At 41.5% G+C, this 18,751-nt stretch overlaps 1 protein-coding gene across 1 annotated transcript; it reads left to right on the top strand.

Annotated features, from left to right (window-relative positions):
• Nucleotides 1-1,739: 1,739 nt before the first annotated feature.
• On the top strand, nucleotides 1,740-18,179 carry slc9a1b (solute carrier family 9 member A1b). Its single transcript, XM_080787759.1, has 12 exons — nucleotides 1,740-2,830; nucleotides 6,734-7,194; nucleotides 9,411-9,661; nucleotides 9,755-9,972; nucleotides 10,130-10,326; nucleotides 11,221-11,310; nucleotides 11,703-11,773; nucleotides 13,242-13,412; nucleotides 14,513-14,627; nucleotides 15,530-15,634; nucleotides 16,751-16,820; nucleotides 17,273-18,179. Exons 1-12 carry the CDS (start codon nucleotides 2,545-2,547, stop codon nucleotides 17,491-17,493), a joined length of 2,256 nt encoding a protein of 751 aa, XP_080643885.1. The 5' UTR covers nucleotides 1,740-2,544; the 3' UTR covers nucleotides 17,494-18,179.
• The last annotated feature ends 572 nt before the right edge of the window (nucleotides 18,180-18,751 follow it).

Genomic DNA, 18,751 nt, shown 5'->3' with positions numbered 1-18,751 from the left:
CGGAGCCACCCTAGACTATTAAAATAGGTTGCAAAAAGATGGGTCATGGGCCCCAGACCGAGGGCGAGGAGTAGTCGAATTAGTTTGTTTTGGTAGGTTTGTAGCTTGGTCTTTAGTGACAGAACCCAGAGGTGCAAGCATAGTCAAAGCAGCTATCTTGAGAGCACTTTTGTTGACAAACGAGGAAATTATGCCCAGAAATCTTGTTCTTTGGTTTACTTTTTGGTTTACCCTGGTTGCCATACTTTCACATAGCTGTTGTCAAGAAATGTAATCTCTTCTTTGCTGGAGTTACTATGTCATCCCTCTGACCTTGAAATCATTTACATTTACTTTACTGAGAGCATGTTTGCTCCCAAAAAGAATGGATTCTGTTTTTCTGAGATGTAGTGAGAGTTTGTTATCGGTAAGCGTAATTAAGCCAAGTTTGGATTTTGGTGAGTTCCAAACTGAGAGCCTCCTCAACCTGCATTTTGTCCTCCCCCGAGATCAGGAGTGCTGAGTTGTCAGCAAACAGGAACAATTTGCAGTTACAGGCAGCATTCATGTCGTTAATGTAAAGTAGGACCCTGAGGTACATTTGATTTACTTGATTATTTTTCGGAGACAAATATTGTACCTTTTACTGCACTACATTTATTTTACAGCTTTAATACAGTAGTTACTTTGACTAACCGAAAATAGCCAAGCTACAAGCTCACAATGCATCGTAACTTGCAACTATACTTTACCGTTATCCTCAATATCAGTTGCACTGTGCAAGGAGTTGCATTGGTATGGTTGACCTTAAAACTGTTTTGTTGCAAGGAGTTGGACTAGTTGCGAGTTGAAAGGAGTTGCAACTGGTGTCGTTTGGGCTTTACAATTCACATTTTATGTTTGGGTAGCCTACCCATAGCTACAGTTTATGCTTGCATGGTGTCTACTTATTATGTAACCTATGCAGCACAATTCTATCTGTCATGCATTAGAGCAAGCCATTTCCTTCAACCCTGAATGAATGTCCATAAAGGTTTGTATATATAATGCATGCTACTCAAACTTTCAAGACATTAGTCTCCATACTCCCAGGAGATTTCCAGAGCTCTCAACTGCAGTGAGAATATGAACTTTGAGGCTATGGGAACCAGCCATGTTTAAAACTCAATTCTTGTGTTTAACCCTTTTAACACTGGCATCCCAATTTTGGACGTTATAGGCAAAATAAATAGAAACGCTTAAAAAAAATGAAATAGCAAGCAACAACAAGCTTGCAAGGTCATATAGATAGGCTATATTTTTTTTCCCGTTAAGTGGTTAATGTAACATAATCCTTATTGTGAACAGTAAATTATGGACAGTCACTGGACTGATTTGGCTGGTGATGTAAGGCACTTTATACATACAGCACACATACATACATACATGCATACATACATACATACATGCATACATACATAAATCCCAACCCAGTTTATATAGGCATATTAAGCTCACTGCAGCCACCATGGACACCATCTTGAAAACGATGCCTTTCCAGAAGTAATTTTTCCCCAAATGTTTTGTATGTCATTTAGCATACCCAACAGGAGAATCCATTGGAAAAAACGAATTGGGACCCAGCTATTAGAATGTTTTACATTAAGACAAATGAATGATGACACTAGTCTAGACTAGACATGGTCATCATTGCTTCAGCTTGACCCAACTCACAATTTCTTTGTGACAATGGCACAACCATTGTGAACCATTTAATCTTCCCAGGTGTCCATTAATTTATTTTATGTACCTGTCTTTGACTCTGTCAAGAGGAACAATTTACAATTGAGGCATTTAGCAGAAACCCAATCTGTCAATGAATGGCATCTGATTAGATTAGACAGTCCAGAGGTGGAAAGCCTGGTGACGCAAGGTTAGGGTCCAGGCAGGTACCCTCAGGCTTCCTTAAGAGGGTTCCAATGGCCCGTTACAGCTCGGTAACTCTCAGTGTACAGTGTACACTGACTGTCAGAGTTATTGAGCTATTGAAATTGCTCGCTCCTCCTCCACACCAGCAGAGGTCACTTATCACCAGTTTGCTGCTGCAAGTGCTGCTGCATTTTGGTAGTCAGTGAGCCCCGTTATGTTAATGCAACAACTCGTGCTATTAGTGCTGAATTAAATACAGGACTGCAGGGCAGTTCAGGCTTGGCAAGTTGGCACAACCAATGGGCGCAGCAGTAGAAAAGCTCGTCGCATGACAATGGACAACGATTTGACAGGCGCGCGAATTCGACCAGTAGCCATGCAAAATGTCAGTTAGAAACAAAATGTACTTGTCACTATCACAAAAAAGAATTCATTTGGTCAGAATGGTCACGACATTTAATAATCAGTTTTTACACTGCAGCCGTGGTGTGTAGTCCAGAGATAACCGGGGGAGCCTTTGCGTAAAGTCTGCGCTTCACCATGGCGCATCGTCATCACTTCGCGAGTCTCCACCGTCCTCACCTTCCCCTGCTGTCGAGTTGTCCAGGAAGAGGATCATTTTGAGAATTGTGTTTAAAACTGTCAGACCAGTCAGAAATGACTGCGTTCTTAAGCCTACCGGCGGCGTCTTCTGGACCAAGAAGACCCCGTCTACCAGTCCAGTGTCTTGTCGTTCTGCTCCTCCTTGCCACAGCCACCGCAAGTGACAGTCGTGATACTCCAAGCAACGAGACCTCTGCAGAAGAGGACCATCATCACCAAACTAATGTCACCCACACCCATCATGGAAAAGCGTTCCCCGTCCTTTCCTTCAACTACGACCACGTACGAATCCCTTTCGAGGTCTCACTTTGGATCCTCCTCGCCCTGCTAATGAAACTTGGTGAGTGCACAACAGTTTTTTCCCTACCCAATGTAGCCTATAGTAATAATAATAAAAAAAACTGCCTACCAAATTGATTAATATTCAATATCACAACCATCAGATCAGGGCCATCAACGCCAGTGTGCGTCTCACGCGCAATGCTGTTTAGGAGTGACATGATAGGCTGCCACACTAAAACGTTTTCATTAATGTGCCACTAACATCAGCACAGCCAGGCGTTATCATCCAGCTTCAGCACAAAACGTTTGCTGCAATCGACTAAAAATAGAATAGTTAAATTAAAGGATTGGAGTGTAATTGGACCCATGATGATTGGTACAAGGGTCAAGGCATGGCATGGAGCAGTTGTTCACAAGAGGTTTAAAATGGATCACCTTAGGGACTGAACTTCACATCTATCATGTGACCTTAGCCAGTGTTTTATATTTTACTTAGACACATGCCCATAAGTATTCTCTGATGTGTGAATTCCAGACCATAGGCTACTATGTGAGCATATTATATAAGTATTAATATAAGTATTTATAACAACTTGAAATTAGTGAACAGGGGTGCATCTTGCTAGAGTTCTCTGGTGGGCCTGGCCTCTACATATTGTAAATTGTAAGCATAAGGCCTTTAAATTCTTATAAGTTTATATTACAATTACAATTACACTGCCACAGTGTTGTATGTCTGGAATATAGGATACAGATTGTCTGCCGACAGGAATTACTGTAATGCATGTCATTTTGCTGGAGTGATTCACATTAGTGGTTGCTCTGGTGGTTTATCACTGAACTGAATGCATAACAGCTGTCCTTCTGCTTATCTATTGGTCCAGCATTTCTTTCTCAGGGCCGGTCCAACTTCCTGCCCCAGTGCTCTCTCCTTGATAACAAAGACCCCAGTGTACAAAAACAAAGAGGAAAGGAGGGGACAAGAGTCGTTGCACACAACAAAACAACACTATCACAGCACAATAATATTGTAGACAGTCCTACAAATACCCACTCACGTGTCACTGACACTTTAAGGCCTCATTCATCAGAGAGCAGACAAAACGGCTCTTCTGTGGTCTTTGCACACACTGACAACTTGGTGATTTAACACTAAAAGAAATTGGCGACGAGATAATAGTTATTATGAGGCAGAAATAAGGAGCCGCCTGTTTTGTGCAGCCAAGATGTATTTACAGTAGGCGCAGCTCCTTAATCTGCTTGTGTGCTATTTTGCCTTCAGCTAGTCTAAACTTAATATAGGGATTCTATTTTTGCTTATTGACATTAGGCCTTCACAATCGTTTCTTGTCACAGTTTTGCTGTAATGACCATGAGGGCTCTCAGTTGGACACAGTTTTCTTCTGAAGAATTGGCAGTAAACTCCCCTGCGCGTTCTTGACTTGTTCTTTATTAAGACAGTTGGAAAGCAGAGAGGGACACTGTGTGACAGGCACAGGAAATAGTATGATCGTAGGCCAGAAGAGGTGTGTCTCTCTGGTTCTGGAGAAGTGCGTCGACTCTTAACCACTGCTCCATCAAAGCACACACAATGTTTTAATATCAAAGGGCTACTTGGTTACGTGGACTGGGTTCAAGACAAATAATGGCATGGCTTCATGTGGCAGTTGTCTATTTTTTTTTCTATGACGTATGATGGTATGACTCAAAATTTGGGCAAGGTTCTCCAGCCCCACTTCCTTATAGACTAGCCTCGCATGGCCAGACTATATCACTGCCAAGGGCAATTTTATTTATTTGTGCTGGCAGATAAGGATAGGCACTAATAAGCTATAAGCTTCCGCCTATGCCTTTTCGAGCACCTTAAAATAACTGTTTTATTTGTAATGTCTCTCTGAAAAAGAAAAAAGATCGAAATAAACTATTCATTCATAACTGTCTGGCCACGCAAGGCTACTTATAGACAGATTGGTTCTGAAAGAGTGTAGCTGATACATTATCCATGGCAAAATGTTTGCAATCTGAGCCCCATTCACATGATTACAAAAAGTAAAAGTCAACCTCTTTCAGGAACCGTAAAACCAAACAAGTACTGCATAAGCACTCACACACACACACACACACACACACACACACACACACACACACACACACACACACACACACACACACACACACACACACATCTAATAGACTACAAGTCGTTAACAAGATCATCATCCTATATAAGTAGGATATAACCTTACTACAGTGATTATCAACTGCTTCATGAATATAAAATCTATCTATAAATGCACCACGTCTCTGCATGTCTGTACGTCTACAGACATGTGACGTGTACGGCTGTAATGCACGTAACTCGCGAACCGTTAGCCCCAACGACTTCAAATTAGTCGTTGGGGTGCCCAGTGTCGTGCCCAGTGTCGAGACGGTCGGACCCATGCATGGTTGTCCAGAACTGCCACAAAAGGCCTCTGTCTGGGCTCTGGACAGACAGGCCCATGCTCCATATATGGAGCTGGCCTGTTCACAACACTCCATATTTGGGCATGCCTGACACAGAACTCCATATAGGAATAAAGGGACACAGAGAGACAGATACAGAAATCTCCATATATGGGCATAAAAGGGACACAGACAGATGGGTGGAACGGGTACTCTGACACGGGTGGGGCATGTGTCTCCAACTTCCATCATTATTGACTCAGTGCTCTACAGCCGGGCACCGGTCTAGTGTATTCAAATTCTGAATGGACCCTAAATGTACCGTTGGACATTGGCCAATTATAGGAAAAACCAATTAGGTCTGCCAGAACTGCTTTAGTGTGCCTCGGTAGATTGTACAAGTCTCTATCTGGAGCGATGTATGACAGATAGACGATATATGTGCAGTAACCCACATTCTAACAAAATACTGTATATTTCCTCATTAGTGTTTTTGATGATGGTGGTGATGAGGGCTAGCCTGGTACACCCCTCCCCCTTGACATATTTTTTGAAATGTTTTCAAGGGGGAGGAGGGGTTTACCAGGCTAGAAGAGCTCTATCTAACACGTCAGTCCAAAATCTCCTGCAGGTGTTCAATTGGGTTTAGACCTTGATATCTAATGACTAAAGGCCTATATAATTCAAGTTATGAAAATAACTTGAATTATATGCTATGCTATATGCTCACCAGTAAGACACCCTGAGGGCGAGAATTGCTGAGGGCATGCTGAAACTACAGGTCTGGGAATGGCATATATGTACTTTATTGTTTTTTTTATTGACATTTTCGGGCCAGGTAGGGCGAAACATGTGTGCTAATTAGTAAGGCCAGGCGGGGCCTTGGGCCAGCCCAGTTAGGGCCCAGTTAGAAGCCATTTTTGGCCTGTTGAGAACTCTAGTTTTCGCTGGGTGCAGCTGAGCTAATAACTTTAGGGCAGGCCAGTCTAGAGTTTGAATGGACAGGTATCGAATAGGAAGGACGGGTGGGGAAGGATCAACATCTGGAATGCCAGAACAAGGCGTGACGGACTGACGGCCATATATGGTGGCATGGTTTTTCTGGTTTTCATAGTAATCTGTGACCTACAGTCGCAATAATACCATTCATTGACCCCTCATGCCCACTGTATGGGGGGCATTGTCTTCCTGAAACACTGACCATGACCACTCTCATCAGGATAGAAATGTTTCATCATGGGGCGCCCGCTGACCAAGTGGTCCGGGGGCGCATGCCACATATAGGCTTTGGCTTGACAGCGCGTTGCATGTTCGAGTCCCGTTCATGACGACCTTTTCTGCATGTCTCTCCCCTTCTCTCTCTCCCTTTTTCCTGCATTCTTCACTTGATACTATCAATAAAGGCAGAAAAGCGTAAAACAAATCTTAAAAAATACAAGTTTCATCATAGAATAAGTGATTACTCAGAATAACTTTGTTACTCTTACTCTCTTTCCTTCGTCCTTCCCTCTCTCAGGTTTTCATGTGATTCCCCGGGTGTCTGGCGTGGTCCCAGAGAGCTGCCTGCTGATCGTGGTGGGCCTGCTGGTGGGCGGCTTCATCAAAGCCATTGGCGAGACAGCGCCAGTCCTCGACTCCAAGCTTTTCTTCCTCTACCTCCTGCCTCCCATCATCCTCGATGCAGGCTACTTCCTGCCCATCCGGGCCTTCTCTGAAAACTTGGGCACCATCCTGGTGTTCGCCGTGGTGGGCACCCTGTGGAACACGTTCTTCATGGGGGGGGCGATGTACGCTGTGTGTCAGATGGAGGGCGACCAGCTGGCAAGTGTGGACCTGCTGTCCTGCCTGCTGTTCGGAGCCATCATCTCGGCCGTGGATCCCGTGGCAGTGCTGGCCGTGTTCGAGGAGATCCAAATCAATGAGCTACTTCACATCCTGGTGTTTGGGGAGTCGCTGCTCAATGACGCCGTCACTGTGGTGAGTGACAGGTGATAGATTTGCTTTCAGAATGGTAGATCTTGTTATGAAAACATATGCATGCAGAGATACTAATATCACACTGACTGTTTAGAAGCACATTTCCCTTTGTGGCTGACAAAATATCTCAGATCAATATTTCCTAATAAAGAGTAGGGATTTTGATATAGGTATATTTGTGGTATATGGCGTACGTGCGTGTATTGTTTGTGTGCATGGAGTGTGTCCATACAGTATGAACTTGAGTTGAAATATGCATATTTGAATGAAAACGGACACTGCATTGAAAGGCAGTTTAATTGCGTTTTGGAGGTGTTGTGTGTAGATAGTAGTGGGTTCTTTTTATATTTGAGATGAGAATCAACATAATGTTCTTTTAAGGTAACTAGCATGACCATGATGCCTGAGGCCGAATCTGGGAACGCCTTCTAGGGCCTGACCTCAAATTAATTCTTTTTTAAAATAGTTATGTTGCTACATGTATAGCAATAGCTGATGAGACACAGAGAGCGTGCCGGCATCAAAGGTAGAATAACATATAGGTTGTGCCAGGCGTCAATGGGTTAATTAATACTGCAAAAAGCTTCAATTAAAAACGTAAAAAAACTGCAGGAGCTCTGGAAGATATTTAAACTGTTAGGCCTGACTCACACGTTTATAACAGATTGATGTATAGCTGATGCATGAGACTTATTTACTGATGCAAGCTCGCAATTAATTTCCAATGGGAGTCACATGGTTTGACACAACATTTTTGTTGTATGAGGGGGTGGGGGGCAGTCTAAACACAGCCGAAAGCCATACAAATGTTGTGTCAAACCATGTGACTTCCATTGGAAATGCATTGAGGCAAGATGTAAACAAACCCTTTCATACATCTAGCATGCATCAATGTTGTATGCTAGATCGAAAGGTTTGAGTGAAGCCTAAGTCTGCAGTAAGAAATTGATAACCAGATCTGCAAACATCAATTTGGATGGCATGGTCAGATAAGCTGGATGTGGCTAATCGCTTTAACAACTTCTTTACAACCATAGTCACCACACTGGTTAAAATACTGCCCTCTCATTCTGGGCTTTATGGAGCAAAGCACATCCCAGCATTCTACAAAACTCTAGTGTACACTCTAGTGTACTTTTTTACAATGGTGACTGACAACTGATGAAAAATAATGCCCCTGGCCCCAACAATAACCCACCCAAATTGCTCAGAGATGCTGCCCCTTCTATTGCTCCAATCATTGCCCACATAACAAACCTCTCCATCCGCCAGGGGCTAGTCACCAATCGTACCTCTATACTAAATTATCCAATCAATCAAATAAATCAATTTAGATAAGTATGCCAACATTTGAGTTTAGACTGGACTTGATCAGGCCAATTCCAGTCAGACTTCAGGTTTCAGGGAATTAAAGCAACAGGAGGAGTTTTGCTAGTGGTTCCTGCGGTATGTCAACTTAGCAGAGGCTCTGTAGCCAGTTCCACCACAAGGCTCCTGAAAGAAGTAGGGATCAGAGGTCAGGCCCAACGGAAGGCAATCAAAGAACTTTCCACTGCGGCAGAACGGAGCAGTCACTGGCTGGGGCTGAAACGTAGGGACGCAACATGGGCTTCCAGATGACCACGTGGTGCCACCATGCAACACACACCCAGGTCTGTGGTGGGCCAAACCTCTGCAGAGGGTGTCTTGTGATAAGTGGCCGAAACATCCAATGAGGTCGGGGCACACAACTGAAGATGTGTCATACTGGTGGCACCACGGGATCATTGACAATTCCACCCCACCCAAGAGGACATCTCCAATCCATTCAATTGTGCTGAATATTTATAACCTGACTCTGCCAGCTGGTAGCAGCAGTGAGTTCCTCCTCCTGCTCCAAAGTATCAACACGATACTGATGACAGATGACGTATTGAAGCGCTACCACAGTGCAAATGTAAACACAACCTAACAAGACTACAACTCGCAATTATTATGGAGATATCATCGTTTTTGTCCCACTGCTTCCGGTTTATCGTTTCTGCTTGAGAGAGCCCAGATCCAGGCAGGAGGAGGGAACTTGTGAACTCAATACTGCCGCAATCTGGCGGAGTCAGGATAGAATATTTAGCCATCTTTAACAACCAGTCCTATTAAGAATCCAGTTTTTCAATATTGTATTTCTTGTATACTAATTAAATAACAATATATATATATATATTTTTAATGACAAACAGGTTCTGTACCACCTGTTTGAAGAGTTCAGCCACGCTGGAGAGGTGACATTGGTCGATGCCTTCCTGGGCGTGGTGTGTTTCTTTGTGGTCTCGCTGGGCGGGATCATGGTGGGTGCCATCTATGGCCTGCTGGGTGCCTTCACCTCCCGGTTCACCTCGCATACCCGCGTCATCGAGCCCCTCTTCGTCTTCCTCTATAGCTACATGGCCTACCTCTCCGCTGAGGTGTTTCATCTGTCAGGGATCATGTCGTAAGTGATTATAGAAGTGATCATAATAATACAAATATTAATAATAATTTCGTTTTCAATCATTTTCAATCACCTGAACTGTGCTCCGTACAGATTGATCGCTTGTGGGGTGACAATGCGACCGTATGTGGAAGCCAATATTTCCCACAAGTCCTACACCACCATTAAATACTTCCTAAAGATGTGGAGCAGCGTCAGTGAGACTCTCATATTCATCTTCCTGGGCGTGTCCACGGTTGTTGGCCCTCACACCTGGAACTGGACCTTTGTTATCCTCACTGTCATCCTTTGCCTTTTGTCAAGAGTACTCGGTCAGTTTAAAGAGGGATATTTTATTAATATGATTATTCTATTACTGAACTTTAATTGACACGCTTTGTCTTTGTCAAAAAAGGCTATGAATATATAACTAAAACATTGTTGTTTAATGTATTAGTTGCATCATAATATTCTGTTTGTGTATTTCAGGAGTGATTGGCCTGACCTTCATCATAAATCAATTCCGTATTGTCAAGTTGACGAAAAAGGATCAGTTCATTGTTGCCTACGGTGGCCTACGAGGGGCAATTGCTTTCTCCCTGGGGTTCCTGCTGACCAATAGCAAAATGAAGAACTTGTTCCTCACTGCCATCATCACTGTTATCTTCTTCACAGTCTTTGTTCAGGTGAGAGAATAATGGTTCACATTCACAATATTGTTTTGGGCTAAGGCTCACCAAAAGTCTAATTCAAATCTCAAGTCTCATTAGGATGTATTCATCTACTCAAATAATTTTAGTAGTGGGTACAACAAATGAGGGCAGAAAAGTGAAGATGGAAAAGTGACGCAAATTGTGATTGGCTGGCGTGATTGGGTGGGAGATGTCCCATTGGTTTAGCATCGCACCAAGTGAAGAACTTGCCGATTGGCTGGAAGATGTGCCATTCTGCGCTGCGATTGGCTGAACATTGCATAACGGGTTAATGAAAAAATAATGCGTACCTAAACGGGTATATGGACTAGTTATCTATAATTGTTAAAAGGTACTTAGCCCAGGGTTAAGTACCTGTGAGATAGCCCATAGCAAGAGAATGGTCTGACTACCGTAGTTTGAAGTGGGCTACCACCCCATTTAGCCCTGGGCTTGCTGGCCCTGCTCTGGAGCAAGTAAGTTTGGGATTGTATTCTGGAAAATGCAACATGTTGCATTTTCCAGAATACAATCCCAAACCACCTTTTAATATACAATAATAAATATAATGCTAAATAAACGTTAAATAAAAATGTGTGTGGGGTAGGTTAGTATAACAACTGATAGAAAGACAGTCATTCCTTTTCGAATTAGAAGTCTTTCATAGTTCAAGGTCTCTTAGAACGGAGAGAAACAATGTATTATTAAGGCATGTGAAACACTTTTTTTTCGTTTGGTTCTTAAATGTGAGGGAAGATTTCACTCAATAGTCTCAAGAGGAAAGTTGATGCATGCATGTGTGAGGATATCATTTTTGGTGTTTTAATGTTTCTTCCAATTTCTCTGTTATGCTTTCCTTGTCCCTTACGTCCATGATTGTGTTTTCAGGGTATGACCATCAGGCCACTGGTTGACCTGTTGGCAGTGAAGAAGAAGAAGGAGACAAAACATACCATTAATGAGGAAATTCACACTCAGGTACAGGCAGCTCATAGTGGAATCTTGAGAGTATAAAAAGTGAGCTGTAATCATAACCATCCATTTTGGCCTAATGGTGGAAGACACGGCTACTAGGTCTAGGTCACAAGGACATTTCTGTTTAATTCTCCAGTGAGCATGAAGCTGCACAGCAAATTCTATTATTAGTAGTTTTTGAAGTTGTTTGGAACCAAAATGTGCTATTCATGTTGAACACCTGCTATCAGTGATGGCTGTCAATAATGAAGTGCTTAAAAAGTAGCTGTAATGTAATTCTTCGCCTGGATCATGATATACTGTAAAAGAGACATGTCATCTCAAATTTCACCTAGCACCTTGTAACATAGACATAGACTAAATATCTGATAATTAAAATCTTCTCTTTGCTTTAGTTCCTGGACAATCTGCTCGCAGGCATTGAAAGCATTTGTGGCCATTATGGACATCACCACTGGAAGGACAAGTATGTTTTCTTGTAATTAATCCAGATATCCTAATTACTTGCGCAAGCAGAGCGCGCAAGTAATAATTTCGCTCGGTCTCTTTAAAGTGACAGCTGTCTTTTTCAACCGTTTTTATGTGTATACAAATCTGTGCCTGGTTTGCTGGGACCAGATTACACAGATGACCATTTCTCTTACGTCATCACTGAGAGCTAGTCATACATATACACACACCATGTACTCTGGTCCCAGCTCTCAACGTTGACGTAATGTGTAATCTGGTCCCAGCAAACCAGGCACAGATTTGCATACACATAAAAACGGTTGAAAAAGACGGCTGTCACTTTTTGGCACCAAGTAACCACAGTATACTGCTAATTAAATTACAACTACATACTCTATATGTAGTTGTAATTTGGAATTTGTAATTTGTAAATCTGTGCCTGGTCTGCTGGGACAGATTACACAGATGACCATTTCTCTTACGTCATCACTGAGAGCTAGTCATACATATACACACTTACGTCATCACTGAGAGCTAGTCATACATATACACACCATGTACTCTGGTCCCAGCTCTCAACGATGACGTAATGTGTAATCTGGTCCCAGCAAACCAGGCACAGAGTTGCATACACATAAAAACGGTTGAAAAAGACGGCTGTCACTTTTTGGCACCAAGTAACCACAGTATACTGCTAATCAAATTACAACTACATACTCTATATGTAGTTGTAATTTGAAATTTGTAATTTGTAAATCTGTGCCTGGTCTGCTGGGACAGATTACACAGATGACCATTTCTCTTACGTCATCACTGAGAGCTAGTCATACATATACACACCATGTACTCTGGTCCCAGCTCTCAACGATGACGTAATGTGTAATCTGGTCCCAGCAAACCAGGCACAGAGTTGCATACACATAAAAACGGTTGAAAAAGACGGCTGTCACTTTTTGGCACCAAGTAACCACAGTATACTGCTAATCAAATTACAACTACATACTCTATATAGTATAATGTAGTTATACGTATGTCTAGTCATTAGTCATTGCTGGGACGGTGCATACGCATCGAAAAGGCTGGGACGGTGCATAGGGCGCAAAGTAACCACAGTATACCGCTAATCAACTTACAAATGACATATACATAGAGGCAGAAACTGATATTTGACAGTTTGTAGCGGTTTGTAACGGTCGAAAGTACTTGCGCGCTCTGCTTGCGCACTAGTAGGCCATTTATGGCCTACTAGTGTGCAACAAGCAAGTATGCACTCGGCAGAGTGCAGTTCTAGTTAACATATATTTCTTATTATCACTGCTTGAACAGAAGTAAACGTTTTTCAACTGTGCCGACATGTTTTCAGCTGAAATTATGTTATTTTTGTTGAGTGACACAGTCGCTGAGCTATAAAAGGTGTTTCTTTTTAATAATTTATGAGCGTCATGCTCATGCAACAATAATTAGCTTTATACTCATGTCACCAGGCTCAACCGCTTCAACAAGACTTATGTGAAGAAGTGGCTGATAGCAGGGGATCGCTCCTCGGAGCCACAGCTGATCTCCTTCTACAACAGGCTGGAGATGAAGCAGGCCATCATGCTAGTAGAGAGTGGAAGCTCAGCCAAGTCGCCCTCGCTAACTGCCGTCTCAATGAGGTAGCATGCAGATATATAAGCTTTTACAGCTCTCTGCCTGGAGGCATGCTCCAATTATGATGCACTGCACAGCCACGCCTCCTGCTCTCCATTAAAAAAAATAGTTCTGTTGACTTGATATCAGTCAATGGTTGCAGTGTGTTTGTAGCAAAATACATTGTCTCACATCATAACGTCAAACTCCATCTCTCTCTGTCTCTCTCTCTGATGAATTGTAAAACATAGTTGAACATATTACTGTGATTTGGCATATAAGGTCTACACAAATTTCCCACCTAGACACTAATCACATTAATGTCGAATGATGAAGTCGGCAATGGCACACTGCAGGTCTCTCTCTCTCTTTCCCTGTCTCTTGCTCTCTGTCTCTCTCGCTCTACCTCTCTCTTTCTGTGTACAGTATGTGTGTGTCAGGTGCTGTGTGTGGAAGCCTGGAGGGATGATTTCTCTGCGGTTATTAATTCACAAATATTACATTCAAGATACACAAAGGCAAATGAAAGATCTACTTTGAAATAAATGTATTCGTTTTTCCAGGGGAAGTTCATACAATATAATATATACTCTTTTAGCAGCACTGTACATATTCACATACTGTACCCTGTTCCTAGACAACTACTGTAAATGATGTTACTGTTGGGCACTGAGGGCTTAAATATTTTCAATCTGGTATATGGAGTACCTATTTTGGGCACGTCACGTGATTTTTTTGGCATGCTACTTTTGCTTGTCTTGCACCTGAGCCACGGATGTTTGTGCATGCACTACCTTCCTTGTGTGATTTTTCTTTCCCCCCACACATTTCCTACAAGCTTTGTGAGCCATTGATCAGATAAATTATTATACACTGTTGTACAATGAAGTATAAAACAGGGCTTAATTAGTTAATTGGAGCAATTGTGAATATACTTATAGTGTGTCAGTGAATGGCAGCATGTCAGTAGCTCTTGAGGGAGTCGGTAGACGTTTCTCTTAAATCCTCCATTTCAAACTTTCACATAACCATAAAATACTAAGTAATTTGTCATGCTATTTCATATATGGTTTTATATGGTTGTGCTGTATAGGGAAAATGTACTGTATGGTGTGTGTCTCTGCAGGAACATCCAGCCCAGAGCTCAACCAAGAGATCGGATTATACCAAAGATCTCAAAAAGCAGAGAGGAAGAGATCCGAAAGGCCCTTAGGTACAATCTGCAGAAGACCAAACAAAGGGTAAGGGCAAAACAAGTGACTCATCATATAGACACTGTACAGTTAAAAAAGATTATGCAACTCCAACTTTAGTCTGCTAGATTTAGCTTGCACTTAGGGCATGATGTAAATTGCTTTATTTGTCCTCACAAGGACGACTACTAGATCAATCTAGGATAGGCAGAGGACTTTCTTTACATAGACACATTATGTTAAAGGATCTATTACAGTACATATGGCTTGCACGCCCCACCCTTTGTGTAATTTCTCTTTTCCGTATCAGCAAACCTGTGGTGGACAGTCGCCCGTGGGAAGCTTTTCCCACAGCATTTTCAATGTCATGCACATTGCAGGAAATACCTGTTGAAAATTCCCTCAACAGCACCCCCAGCAGCTAGAACAGGACATTTATCCTTGCAGCTAAAAAGGGCTCAGAACACGCAGAGAGAAAAACAGTGTGTTTTTTGAGCTAGCCCCTCCTATGTCCAGCTTTTAGTGTGTGTGCACAAACTTTGTTCTACACAAACATTAAAGTGCCATTCGATTTACAATGAATGGACCATTTTGATTGGACACACATTGCCTAACATAAACATTGATGATGAAGGTGAGGACGCAAATTGTGTTTTGCTGGAATGAGATGATGTACTGTGATTTTCTTTTCTGTATAACACGTTGTAAGGACCATAATAAATACAATGTATTATACAGCATAAAATGTCCACTCCACTCCAAGTGTTTTTTATTTAGACATACTTCACTATTAGTCTTCAGAAAGGGTCAATAAGACTTGCGATCAGTTAGTACTGTACATATACGGTGCATACTTTTCAGTTGAGTCGCAGTACTGTTTGTGTATACAGTATGAATGCATTTATTGAAAAGGTAATTAAACCATACTATGTCTTCTACTCCTTCCTCAGCTGCGCTCCTATAGCAGACATGACCTGATGGTTGATCCGTTTGACGCAGCGGAAGACGTCAGTGAAGTTCGCTTCAGGAAGCAGAGAGTGGAGATGGAGAGGAGGGTACGATTTAACGGCAACAGATATTAATCATTTTTAGATCATTGTTTCCCATCTAGGAAACAGCAGTAAATCAAGCGGGGTGCAGCCGCACATCTGGTGCTCAGAGGGTTTGATTAGGCTGTTATAGAGCGGTCTGTTATCAAGAAATAACATACCGCTGAATTCAGCGATTGACCAATCAGAATCAAGCATTCAACCAAGCCATGTAATAAATAATAAATATATATATACTGTATATATTATTTAAATTTCAAAATATTTATAAAAGTTTAAACACAAAAATCACACATTTTCATTAATTAAAAGCAATTCCAACATTTTCTAATAATTTCCATTCATAAATTGAAAGAAGTAGTGAAAATAGCAGATCAAGTAAAGCAACATGTGAGCTTGTAGATCTTCTAATTTCACTAGATGGGTTTTTGCTGGCAAAGTGGCAAATGTTTTGTATAGTTTTTTATTGTTCATACCGACAGCAGTTGTACACAAAATACAGTATCTCGCAGGGAGAGAAAATGAAAAAGAGGGGGTACAAACATTTATTTTTAAATTTTGCCCTAGAGGTTTGTTTGTTGAGGTTGTTTTAACAACTTACTGTAAACCCTATATAGTGCATCGTTGACTGTGTTCCCCCAGGGTCTCTACTATATAGCATGTTATGTAGACAGATGCCAGGTCATTGGTGACCTGGTTGACCTCAATATACAATATAATAATACAATAGATAGAGCACCTACGTCACTGTCAGTAGAGGGCGCCAGTCCACAGGTTTGTGTACTTTTTATTTGCATTGAAATCCCCATTTCAATTAGATCTCTATCATCTCTTCATATAAGAACTACATGTGAACTACATGTGTTTGAAATATATATATATATATTTTGTGGCTTTTCTGCCTTTATTGATAGGACATAGTGGAAAGAGACAGGGAATGACATGCAACGACGACATGCAAAGGTCGTCAGGCATGTGCCTATATGTGGTATGCGCCTGGACCGCTAGGCCAGTGGGCTCCCCAATATACAGATTATGTATTATGCTACCTTGTGTTGTCCTTGTTTACTGTCTGCAATGCCTAAATTATAAATTGATATACTGTAATAACTACTCTTTCAGATGAGTCACTACCTCACGGTACCAGCCAAAGCTCCAGACGTACCCAGGAGGAGAGTTCGTTTTGAATCAGGTCAGTTCAGCTACAGCACACATGTACTCGTGGTTCAGTTTGACCAGGATGTCTATCCACAACTAGTGGTGACTCTGAAGCTGTGTCTATGAAAGTTGATGCACCCCATTTGACAGAAAAAAAGAAAATAATTGTTCCAATTTGAGTGTCTTTATTCTAAATGTAATTTTCCATAGACTTTCAGTAGGTCATATGATTAGACAGCGGGCATCAGGTGTAAAGTACAATTTGTTATTTGTTTGCATATCTTAATGCCCCAATTGGCACATAATCTTAAAGCCCCGTTTTTATTTTTTAAAGGAATCATTGACAAAGCCCCCATTTTAATACAAAACAATAGTTAAAGTCTTAAAAAGGTTGATGCCGTTCCATGATTGAGAGAATGGAATGGATCTCTATTGAGTACGCTTTAGTCTCCAAGAGCTCTTTGAGAACACAACTCTGTCTCTCAGACCATCAGGTTAATAGTGCTGACGACGATCACGTCAATGGAGCCTCCAATGTCCACGTTGTTCAACCGACTCCCAGCTCAGCTGATACTGTTGGGTTCTTGGATGAAGCCCCCCAGAGCACAGACAATGCCAAAATGGATTCGGACAGAACAGAAAAGAAGGACGACCAAGACCAATTAAAGCTATCGCGTTGCCTTAGTGACCCCGGTCCAAATCAGTGAGTGGAAGAGACCAGGGATGCACCTTCCTCTCATGATGGAGCACATTTTTTTAAATACTTGAAGCCAACAGTAAGACAATGAGGGATGAGCTAATGCTACTGCTACTACTTATGGGAGCTCCTCTGATAATCATCTGTATTCATATCTTTATCTGAATGGGAGTCAAAGCAATTAATTATTAATATTGGTGCCATTATTGTCATTTATCATATGAGATCATATAAGATGATATCAGAGATCTGAATTGACATACTGGTACCTTTTTTCACAAGTTAATATATTTTTTTATCATCCAGTAGATCAAAATAATAATGAAATAAATAGATTCTAGATTTTTATATAATCGTGTGGCTTTCCTCAAAAGGAAAAGAGCTGTCAGGTCATCAATATTTGTCTTAACAAACTGAGCCTGGGTACAAATAGTCTCAGAAAATCCTTATGATGTTTGCTTTAGCTGGTTGAAGTATGGGTGGGGTTTGTCCCATCAAACAATGCACTGAGATTGAACAATTGTGTTTTTGAGTGCCACTCCTACAACCAGCAATGTCCGTGCCTATGTGTTGTTCACCTATGTGCACCTGTGACATTAATGAGCACGAGAATGAGTACCAGTAGTGGCGCTGTTGTGCCAGAAACAGAGAGTGCTGCAGTTGCCTGCTAATGAGAGAGAGAGAGAGAGAGAGAGTGGGGGGGGGGGGGGGGGAGAGAGAGTGGAGTTGCACCACTCTGTTCACACGGGTGTGATTTTTTATTATTTATCAAAGAATTGACACAAAAAAGAAAAAACAAAGCACCTATGGCCTAACTTATACTTTGTTGTAGAACAAAGTGTTGTGCAAAAGTCGGTAAAATAGTAATTCTACAGGCATCATTTTGATTATTTAGATCTTCATAATTGATTAAATGAATTAGTTCAGTTAACTGTTAACACCCCTAATTGGGTCAACTCAACCCATTTACTACTTGAATCAGGTTAAAACAAACTGTTTAGAAGCGTTGCACTTATCTTTATTTCACATTCACAAGATTTCAACAATATTACATACCGGTATTTCTTTTTATTTTCAGTTAATGCATTTTAAAAATGGAAGATATCTGCATTTTGGCCTGAAACTCGTCAAATCTGCTGTCCTGGGAATTATGTGTCCACCATGATTTATTTTTATGTGGTTGAAGAAAGGTGCAAATCATCATACCACGTATAAAATAAATGTCCATCTTGCCTGCACAGTATTGGTAAATACTAGTTACTAATATC

Source organism: Protomyctophum bolini (genome assembly GCF_963924005.1).
Source record: "Protomyctophum bolini genome assembly, chromosome: 17".
NCBI classification, from domain to species: Eukaryota; Metazoa; Chordata; class Actinopteri; order Myctophiformes; family Myctophidae; genus Protomyctophum; species Protomyctophum bolini.
This window is presented reverse-complemented; position numbering and strand designations above follow the sequence as displayed.